General features: G+C 29.8%; 1 protein-coding gene across 1 annotated transcript; it reads right to left on the bottom strand.

Moving 5' to 3' along the window:
* Positions 1-3,771: 3,771 nt before the first annotated feature.
* On the bottom strand, positions 3,772-6,511 carry LOC120079432 (uncharacterized). Its single transcript, XM_039033606.2, has 4 exons — positions 5,703-6,511; positions 4,691-4,761; positions 4,199-4,586; positions 3,772-4,097 (listed from the first exon to the last, which is right to left on the bottom strand). The coding sequence occupies exons 1-4, from the start codon at positions 5,817-5,819 to the stop codon at positions 3,897-3,899; spliced, it is 777 nt and encodes a 258-aa protein (XP_038889534.1). The 5' UTR covers positions 5,820-6,511; the 3' UTR covers positions 3,772-3,896.
* Between the last annotated feature and the right edge of the window lie 5,162 nt (positions 6,512-11,673).

The following is an 11,673-nucleotide window of genomic DNA, read 5'->3' as shown; positions in this document are numbered from 1 at the left end:
TAGCTAGTTTATTTAGGTACCAGTATACACCCATCTACCTAGATAATTAAAACTAACAAAAACTCTATAACTTAGCATGTCCATGGTCAATCATAAATGTGCAAATATACAATCATATGTGTATACCTACCTAGATAATTAAAACTAACAAAAATATAACTTAGCATGCATCGGTTTTCATATAACTTTGTGTTATATTTTACAGTCGTTGATTTTAGGGGTAAAATTTTTCAGTATACCCTCAGCCAACAGTACATTCATCGTGATCAAAATAGTACAGTCCAATTAGTCAATGTCATTAAATTATGCAGTTCACTCAGTCATAAATTATCAATCCAGACAATCTAGAATAATCAGTCAAATCAATCTTAACAGTCTCAAGAAACCGTCCAAATAGTCTTAAATCGTCCAAATAGTAGGGACGACTGGTTCGAAGGCGAATCACTAGAAAGTCACTTACCTCGGATTGAAATTCCAAAATTAATCCAAAAAATCAATCTCCAACTGAAACTTGAATTAACGTTCCAAACGTTTTGTTTGCTCCAAATTTATTTTAAACTTCATTCAAAGATTTAAATCTACACCTAAACCATAATTTAGGATTTAAAATCCAATTTTCAACTTTAATAACTAATCCACACCAAATAAAATCCAACAAGCGACAGTGACCGGCAAACGTAAACAGTGAAGAGCTAAAAAAAATATGAAAGTAACAAAAAAATTTCTCTATAACTGACCTCCCTTTTGAATGAAGTAGAGGGAAAATAATCCTAATCCTAGATTATTTGGGATTCCATAACTTGAAATAGTAGATACTAGATAGATAAGATTTCTTTTTGAATGAGACATTTTCTCTGATTAGGAAATTCATATTTTAATTAATTAGAAAATTCATAATCTAATTAATTTAGGAATCCATATTCTAATTGAATTAGAAACTCTTATCAAATCTTTTCCAAATCTCTCCCTTTTTTAAAAAAATTCAAATCTTTATCCAAAATAATTCAAAAATTCCAAATCTCTTCTCAAAATAAACTCAAACCAATTAACTTCTCTAATTAACTTAATTTTGGCTCCAAACCAAAATTAAATGGAATATACAATCCAATAGTCTATATAAATTACACTATTCCAAATATTTAATGAATTTAAAATCACACTTTCCCCAAGTAAATTAATCAAAATTTTCTTTAAATTGAATTAAAATTTCAATTATTTACAAATATCTTTTAAATTAATTATCTTGCCTCCCAAATTGAACTTTTAGCCCCAATTTATCAAAATAACGCCCAAATATTTCAAGATAATTCAATGAAAATTATTTGAAAAATTCAGGATGTTATATAAGTAACGAGAAACAGAAAATAGAAAACGAGAACATTATCAAAATGGGCCCTAAATGGCTCGAAAAGTAGGCTATATTATGTTCATTGCATACAATTTTCTAATGCAAGCTTTTAAACTCTCCACTTCAATCTCAAACTTAGGATAGGTAAGAATTGAATATACTAATAAATTGATTATACTTCACTTGGATACAATACACACATTATATACAATAATATTATTTAAATTTGAAAGTAAGTCAAATGATATAACAAGGCTTATAAACTGAAGTAACAAAAAACTTATAAAAAATTCAAGTTTGTGGAGAATCAAAAGCTAGTCAAGATATGATTCTGACAAACACCATCCTGAAGACAATTGTTTGCTCTCAGGGACTGCAAGTAAACTACAACAACTAATTCTATTAAAATTGAAACCTCGAACTACTCGGATCTAGTAAAACTATTAGATACTTGCTTTAAACTCAGTTCAAGGTAAAATAATAATAATAAAATAAAAGAACTCTTCAATTTAGAATGAGATACTAAAATGAAAAAACGAGTTATTATTTATGTGCTAGCAATTTCGTAACTCTCCAAAATACAAAATAAAACCAAATAAATTCAAAAATTGAAACATTTGTCAAATTTAATTCAATTAAGTTATTATTTTACTAAAATCAAACATAACTCATTCAAATTAACGAAATTACAAATTTAACTTTCATGTATGTTAAATTTGTAAATAAAATATCATCTTAATTCGATGGTTTCAATCCAATATAACGAATTTAATCTACCCAATTAAATCTATTTTGTATGTTTCAATATCCAAGAATGTTTCACTTTTTTTACTACAACATAAATAATGCTTGTGACTTTTTAAATCTAATGACTTTTATCCTAAAAATGCTTTTTATAAAATTCAAAAAGTCAATCAAAACGTATTCTTAATTAAACCTAAATTAAGTAATCTTTTAAAAGCTTGTTTATATTCCATCTTATGTTTTCTATTTTCATTTTCATTTTTTTAAAAACAGATTTGTTTGATAATCGTTTTAATTTAATTTTTAATTTTTTACCATCAAAATCGTGTTTCTAATGTATTGAAAATTATTAATTAAGTTCCTTTATAAAGAAAAAAAAAATCTGTTAGAATCTATTAAATTGATATGTTATTAAATTACTATTTAACATGGACACGTGCGTAAGGACATGTCACTCAGATACTTCACTTGGAGAAATGATATTTATATTATTTTATGAACAAGTTGGATTTTGCCAAAGCTTTAATGACACGTCGATTTTATAATAAAAATTAACAAATTTTAAGAATATATATATTTTTAATAATGGGAACTGCCTCACTACGACTAAGAAATAAACCGAAGATAATGACTAGACATGAATATAATTCAACTATGTCATATACTATCGACTAAAGCATTAAAAATTACTCGCAAGTTCTCAAACTTGAAAATTATGAAAAAGATTCATGATGATTTTGTATACAAATCTTTCTTAAATGGTTAAAAGTATATATTTTTTTTTGCCTCTTTGTTTTATATTTATAAAATTTTGGTTGTATGTATGTTTACCAATAATTAAGTGCAACTTAAGCTATACATATCCTAATGAGACCCTCAATTTTTACCTACTTAAACAATAAAAATTCATTTTTTTTAAAAAAATATTTATCATGTGATAAATTTTGATTGAGCGATTAGTTAAGTTGATAAAAGATGAGTAGATACCTAAGTATTTTTCTTATATATGTGTGTATGAATATGTGAATTTTCATGTGATTAGGAATGCCTATTAGTTTTCACTTAGAAATTATTGTTATATTTAGGCTTCTCAAAACAACCTATCCTAGCCCTTTATTTTAGATTGTTTCTTAAATAATAGCGTCTTTATTCACAAAATAAAGATGTAAACCTACCTTTCCTCATCACTTAAAGAAACATATTAACATTAATTGTTACAAAATATTGATATTTTGCTTTAAAACAAATATGGTACACAAATTTTGATTAATCATAAAGGCAAACACATAAATTGCTTCCAATATTGGTGTCTACATTCACTAAATTTATTTCAAATTTGATGACCACTTATAAAAAAAGATAAATGACACTTTTTGGTTCCAAATTTGTCATAATATTGATGATAAAAATTGATATTTTGCTTCCAAACAAATATGATGCACAATTTTATTTCTATCACTCGGAGAATATCGTAATTTCAGACATTCTTCATAAGTTTCAATCACGATGGTTGCCCCCTACTTACGAGTCTAAAATATTAGATATCCTTCCGGTTGACCAAGTCTATTTGTAATAACTTTCTAAGTGCTTAAAAACTCTTCTTTAAGCACTTAGAAAGTCATTCCATACTAAATTACTATCCTTCAAATTTTCAATGGCCGAATGTTGGAGGGGCACGATTTTCTCGTGTGAACTATAAAATAATAATAACAATAATAATAAAAATAATGGAATTTCAAGGAATCTCAGTTTTCCCACCTATGCAAATGAAGATTTTGAATGGTTCTTTCAATAAGAGAAAACTTCATGCTCTCAAGGCCACTTGATCTTGCCATGAGATCTTCCTTTTTCCCGCTCCGTTTGATCCATTGCCATCATTCCTACACATTGATGATAACACCAAGTCACTGTTCTTTGCATCGTGCTCGCTTCTTGAAAACATATTCTTCGACTCATCTTCCATTCTCAATGGTTCGAAACCAGCTTGCAGTTCTTCTTCCTCCCTCTAAAGCAAGAAACAGACATTAAAGAACTAATAGTTGTTGTGATTGGAAAAGTCTAAAGTTTTTATCCATAAGAAGCGAGAATCAGAGTCATGGTAGGTACCGAGATCTGGTTAAGGTCGAAAACCGGGGTCATGTTCCTGCTGGTAGTAGGTTCATGTACTCTATATACTCTCTCTTTCTGATCAAAAATAGGAACAGAATGGGGTATAGTGACTTCTTTCTTGCTGCACATCCTTGACTTCTGGTTTATATTGAAAAACGACTGAGATTTTCGAGAAGGGGCTTCCATCCCATTGTAGATTCCTCCCCTTTGGTTTAAGTCATGAGCCCGAGCAAGAGGTTTCAAAGAAGCTTCTCCTTTTCGAGAACTCTTTATTTTCTTCGTGATGGGAGGTCCAATTTCAAGGTCCCATGGCAGCTCGAAAGCAACCTTTGGTTGGGTGTTTGCAGGCCGGTTCTTCAATAATTCATATCTATGCCTCAAGAATCTAAAGGAATTGAGAAATGAACATGACTCAGTTAACAACATCAACAAATTCCTGATAGAAACTTACAAATAGAGGGGAAGGAGAAGAAGCATGCTAGACCATACCGAACTTCAGCTAAAAGGGTCAATTTTTTCCGCTTCGCAATCAGCAGTTTCTCCTTCATGGCTTCTGTTTCCTGAAATGAAAATGGTTCAACTGGTGTACATCAGAAGTAGAACTGAGCAGGAATTCCATCCATCAACCATAAGGTGAAAACACTTGAAACCTTAAAACAAACATGACTGAATGAAGAGGCACCTCCCCCCCCCCCCCCCACGTATTTTCGATATTCGTGAGTGATCAAATCATGTTTATGCCAATATTATGGACTAAGTTGAGCTATGTTAAGTGTCTAAATTCAAGTATATTGATCTTAAACAAATACTAAAAGCAAATGCTTATTCGCACCTTGATTAATCTTCCTCAATGTTGAGACAAACAACTAATCCTATCACAGAAACCGATTACATGGTTATCATCCCATGTAACCTGGCACCATGACTTGGAAACGTGATCATAAAGTCATATGAACTTAAAACATGTACAAAATACAAAAGACAAAAGACAAATTATCTCATTTAATTGAACATCATGCATATTTTAATTTAATGTTTTAAAACATTTTTTTACACTTAGAAACGTTTTTTGAAGCAGTGTCAATCCAAACAGACCCTTATACACTAAACACAAAACAAAACACGCGGGGTTGGAGGTTTCGAACCTATGATCTCTTAGTAAAAGCCACGTACATATACCAGTTGAGCTATGGTAAACGGCCAAAGTGATCAAACCCCATTTATCTAAGCCAAATTTTCTTTTAGCATTTAAAGACACCAGAAAATCACAAACATCAAAAGCAATATTTCATTAAGTATAAAATTTTCCCAGCAAGAAAATACAGTCTCAACTCAATGCCCTCTCACGTTGAGATGTTCATTTTTTCTAGACCCAAGAACAAGAAAGTACAATCTTAAAACTCAGCACGATCAACAAATAACCAACCTCAAAAAACAAACAACAATAATCGAAGAACAAGAAGCCGTAAAGATCAAACATATCGATAAAAGAACAAATTACATTACGCAGCTCCTCATAATCCTGCAAGAGACTTTGATGCTTGACCCCAATCATCGAGGTCTCGAACAGAGCACACGCCTCTGAATCCACAGCCAACCCTTTTCGAGCTTTCTTCATCCGATTCAAAGAGAAAATCGAAACGATGGCAGAAAAAAGAGAAGACCCAGAAAAGAGAATGCGGAGAAAGAAGGAAAAACAATGGCGGAGAAAAGAATAGAGGGTTTTTGGTTAAATCTTAACCTAGAAGACAACTAAGAAAGAAGGCAAAGAAAGGCCAAATGATAGGGCGATCGTGGGAAGTTGAGAGAGAGAGGAGAAATTTAGCCATTTTTTCTCTGATTGAATTAGGAATTTGTTGGGGGGAAATTTTGGTTTGGTCCAACTGGGCCATGGATGAGATATAGAAAGGGGATTCCATTGATGGGTGGATGGTGAAAAATCTTGAGAACAAAATATTCAGTGAATTGTGGGAGTGATTTTTTTTTTTTCTTTTTTCTTTTTCAGAGAGAAGAAAGAGAAAAAGGGAAGGAATTTGTGTTTGTGTGTTGTTAAACTGTTTTAATGGGGTTTTGCAGATGATGTTTTTGGATAGTGGTTTGCTATTGCTTTGCTTTTAAGGCTTTTTCTTTTTTCTATTAAATCAATCAAATCCAAAAAGATTCTCCCTCTCTCTCTTTCTTTCTCTCTCTAGGGAAGGAATTTAATGGACATTTCTTGCAAAATTTGCAATACCCCATTATCCTTCTCCTCTTGTTTGCAAAATTTTCTCTCTCTCCCTATCTACACCCAGAAATAATATAGGAATTGTTTAGGACACCAAATTGAGATTTGATGTCTTATAGGTAGAGTTTATATATTTGTGTTTAAGATATATAATTGAATTCATATGTCCGGGATATCTAGAACAATTTTTTAATTCTAAATAAATTACTGTTTTTGTTTTTAAACTTTTTTACTCAATAATTCTACTAATATTTATTTGAACAAAATATAAATTACAAATTTTTTCTTTTATTATTAAGACTTTTTTTTCGTTCTTTTTTTTTTTTTTTTTTATAATTAACAACTATTAATCCATTACATTTCTTCTAAAAATATAGTTAAATAAAATGGGAAACCAAAGATAAATCAAAACTTTTTATTCCTAGTTTTTCTTAAAGGATTTCATTATCATCTTCTTCTTGTTGCTCTATATTTTTACCCTATTATAAATTATTTTTTTTTAATTGAATCTCTCGTCATCTTAGCTGCCACACATTTCTTCGACAATTTTATTTTCAATTTCTCCAAATTTGGAGGATTATCAAATAATAAATATCTATTTTCACTAATTTTGGTTAGAAGATAAAGTATTTGAAAAAAATCTTCACTTTATGGTTTTTTTTTGTTATATTCTACCTACTTTCAACTACATTCATACTGCTAAATATTTTTAACACTCATTTGATATGTGAGTTTAATAAAATAAAAATATATTTACAAATTTTTACGTATAAATATTGCAGTTAATGTAGAAAAAATATCATTATTTATATAATCAATAACCCTACAACATACTTTAACAGTCATCGACCTTATAATAGTCAAAAGTGGTTGTCGAAATTGATTATCGAAGATGATTTTTGCTAGAGTTTGTAGTCGGAGGTGGTTGTAGGAGCCTGAAGTTAGTCGTATTAGAGTTGGTGGTCGGAATCTGTCGTTGGAGGTAGTTATCGAAGCCTTGAGTTGGTCATCGAAGTTACTCGCTCAAAGGTAGTCATTGAAGTTGATTATCGAAAGTGATTTTCATCAGAGTTTTTAGTCGATGTGGTTGTTGGAGCCTAAAGTTGGTCACATGAAGGTGATATTAGAGTTGCTTGCCGAAATTCTGTTATTGAAGGTGGTTGTCGAAACCCCGAGTTGGTCATCAAAGTTGCTCGCTCAAAGGTGGTCATCGAAGTTGATCATCAAATGTGATTTTCGTCAGAGGTGGTTGTCGGAGTTGATTATTGGAGTTTGTGGTCGAAGGTGGTTGCCACAACATGAAATTAGTCATTAGAGTTGGTCACGCGAAAGTGGTCATCAGAGTTGGGTCATTGAAGTTGTCATCGAAGGTAGTTGTCGGAGCCCGAAATTGGTTGTTAGAGTTAGTCATGTGAAGGTTGTCGGAGCCTGGAGTTGGTTGCCAGAGTTATTATTAGAGGTGGTTGTCGGAGTCTGGACTTAATTCCCAAAGTGTGATAGCAATAGTCGCCAACAAATGGTTGACGGATAGAGCCATTGAAAACATTGAAAGAATGAAGAGTTTGGGTAAGTTGGTAAAATATACCAACTCGACTCCACCAATATTTAAAATTGTTTGACTAAACATTGAGTTGGTATTATTATTTCAACTCAGTTCAACTCATGTTCGTGAGTCAAATACCCTCATACATTTTCCTGATCTCTTTCTTCCAAATGCCAAAATCCAACTCTCTCTCTTTAATTTTTTTTTTTTTTAAAAAAAAGATAAAAATCAATTTTAATTATATATCGAACCAAACCATTTGTTTGCTTTGTTTAGTTTGATTTTTTTAACTAATATAAATAATTTAGTTCATTCAGTTTTAAATTCAAAACCAAATCAAACATAAAAATTATATTTTTTTAATTTTAAACGAGACCAAATAGACAATTTAGTTTGATCGATTTTAATGAATACCTTAATTAAAAAATGTCAAAAGAAAAATAAGAATAACTAATTTAAAAAAGCAACAATAAATATAAAGAAAAAAATATGTAAAAAATAAATAAAGAACTATAATAAATTGAAACAAATAAAAACCAACCCATCCCCTTCCCTTCCTCTCTCTCACACTCATAACCAATCTCTCCCTCTCTCTCTCTATAGTCAAATTAATAGACATTTTTCTGACAATAACCCTTTTTTTTTTTTTAATCATACCAAATGCTTAGATAATTGTAGTATGTAGTTAATATTAGTCTAGTACTTTCTCCAAATAATAATAATGATAACAACAACAATTGTTATTGATCATTAAACTTAAATTATAAATTTAGTTTCAACTTTCCATTTTTTTAAAAAAAAAATTATAGATTTATTACCCACAAATTTTAAAATTTAAGATTTCATTAGACATAAGATTTATGTTTTTGAAAATTTCCAATATGTGACACATAACTGAAAATTTCAAATGTGTGACATCTAATTAAAAATTTAGGAAAAATTACAAAAATCACACATGAACTATGGAGTTGGTTAGAATCACACTCATGAACTTCCAATTGGATCAATTACCCCTTGTAGTTTTATAATGGTTGCAATTAACCCCTTTTATTCAATTAATTTTTATTTATGGATATGTGTAGTTTCTTCCTCTCTCTCTTGTTCTCTCTCCTCCATCTTCATTCTTTGTCGTTTACCCCTCTCTCTAAATTCCCCATAACCTATTCTATCTCCTCAGTACTCGCTAATCTTTTCCTACCATGCCACTGTCATCCTTCGATTTTTAAGAGAGAGTGATTCAGGCTTTTATCAATTGCAATCATTAGAAAACTAGAAGGGGTAATCAATCAAATTGAAAGTCTATGGGTGTAATTGTGACCAACCCTATAATTTAGGGGTGATTTTTGTAATTTTTTCAAAAATTTATAAAAGTATTAATACTTTTTAAAAGTTAAGCCAAATAGATAGAGACTTCAAAGTTACTAAATTTGTAGAGTTATTTTTCAACCTTAAAGATGAATTTTGTTATGTTTGAAAATAAATTTGGCTTAATATCAAACTTGTTGCACCATTTTATCTTTTTAACTCTCTATTTCTTTTTCAATAAATTACGGTAAGAGATCGAATCTTCAATTATCATTAAATTAAATTTACTCCGACATAATTTTAGGCCATTGAAATGGATTGTTTTTTTCTTGAAACCCATATACTGTTGTTTGTGGTAAAGATCAATTTTAATAATTTTCTTTTAGGACGTTTGGAATCTGTTAAGCCTTAAAGTGGAGGAGACAGCGACCCACCTCCTCGAATTTGGGTTAAAAAAAGACATGAGACAAAGCATGGCTGACAATCACACATCAACTTCCTATTTACATAAACATGTCAAGGTTTGTCTCAAGGGTTGAGTAACCTTTTCTTTAAGTTTTGAATAAACACATATCCAAGGATTATATTTTTGTCCATCAATTTTCGGATACTACATTTGATGACCATCATCGATCAACTTCGATCACCACCTCTGACGATTGCTACCAATCACCTCTGGTCTCAACTTTCGGCGATTGCTACCGACCACCTTTGGTCTCAACTTCCGGCGACTCTGTCGACAAACTTTTGGTCACTGACTTTGGCCAAATTTCGGCCGCTGTTAGCCAACTTCAACCATCACCTCCGACGACTGTTATTGACCACCTCCGATCGCCATCTCTGACGAATGCCACCAGCCACTTCTGAGTGATCCTGCCGGCAAACTTCCAACCACTGATTTTGGTCAAATTTTGGCAGCCACTAGACAACTTTAAAAAACATTAATAAAAACATTTTTAATACATAATAAACTAAACAAATTTGTATATAAAAATATTTTTTAAAAAAAAGTTGTTAAATTTCAATGAGTTTTTTTTTTAATAAAATGTTCAAATAAAAATGAATTTTTGAAAAAAAAAAATTTATAAGCCATTCCAAATAGACCCTTAGTTTAATTACAATAATATTTTTTTAAAATACAACTTCTCTTTCTTTTATTTAGAGTTTTTTAATTATTATTTATTGGATTACCTTTTTTTAATTCTTTCTCTTTCTTTCTTTGTTTATATGTTTTCTTTATTTTAGGTGATTTCATTATCACTCCAAGAAACATCTCATATATGTTTCTTTTCGTATTTATTATTATTATTATTGAATAGTAAGGATGGCTAGAAAGTAAATTGGACTAGCTTGTTGTGTAAATTAATAACCCATTAGACTGGAATCATGTAACTAAGTATATTTATTTAAGCTATATCGTAGAAAAACCTAATTTAAATTAGATAAAGTAACAAAATTCTAAATAACATTTTATTTCAAAACCTATTAAAATCAAAATATCAAATTATTAAAACAATAAATTAAATAAAATTATAATTTTAACCAAATCTCTATTTCAAAATTAAAAAATATATATATTCTTCTAAATTTTTTAAAGGAGTCCTTTTAAATATAAAAATATGTTTAAAAATATTTCCACTTTATAGCAAAAAGTTCTAAAATACAAATACTTTTTAAACTTTTTGTTATAAAGTATAAATATTTTTTGGAATTTTCTATTTATAAGAATTTTTCTTTTTTAGATTAATTTAAAATTAACTATATTAAAATAACTAGATGAAAATTTTAAACTAATATAAAGTTCAACCACTTATTAAATATAAGAAAATATTTCACAAATTCAAGCTTTATAAATATGCACTTCACTCTCAGGCTTCCTAGGTCGCACAAGTTTCTTAAACCCAAACTTCTAAAACCTACCCTCAAGAATATATTTTTCTTAAATCCAGACTCTGCAAACCTCTCATCCTAACTCCATGCTTAACATTTCCAAGCTTAGCATTCCAAACCTGCGTGTCAAACACCCCTCAATTCTTCCTTTATTCTTCTTTCCTAAACAACTTCTCAAATTTCTATTTTAGTTTTTAGGTTTAAGTGCTATTTTGATCCCTAAACTTTAAGGTTTGTTCTATTTTAGTCCATAATCTTTCAAAATGACTGTTTTAGTCCTCAAACTTTAGAAAAATGCCTAATTTAATCCCCGTTATTAATATTAATATTCTATTAAAAACTTAACATAATGATGATTTGGCATCTTTCCTTAAGATGATAAAGTTTAGTATAGATTAGCGTGTGTTGTTCCTTATTCTCTCTAATAGTCTTTGTTTGATTTTCTTTTATAAAGTTAAATTTTTCGTCGTGTCTTCATCATCTTTGTCTTCTCCCTTCTTCTACAATCTG

The sequence above is a fragment of the Benincasa hispida genome, chromosome 6 (assembly GCF_027475165.1).
Source record: "Benincasa hispida cultivar pf3 chromosome 6, pf3_genome.v1.1, whole genome shotgun sequence".
Lineage (NCBI taxonomy): Eukaryota > Viridiplantae > Streptophyta > Magnoliopsida > Cucurbitales > Cucurbitaceae > Benincasa > Benincasa hispida.
This window is presented reverse-complemented; position numbering and strand designations above follow the sequence as displayed.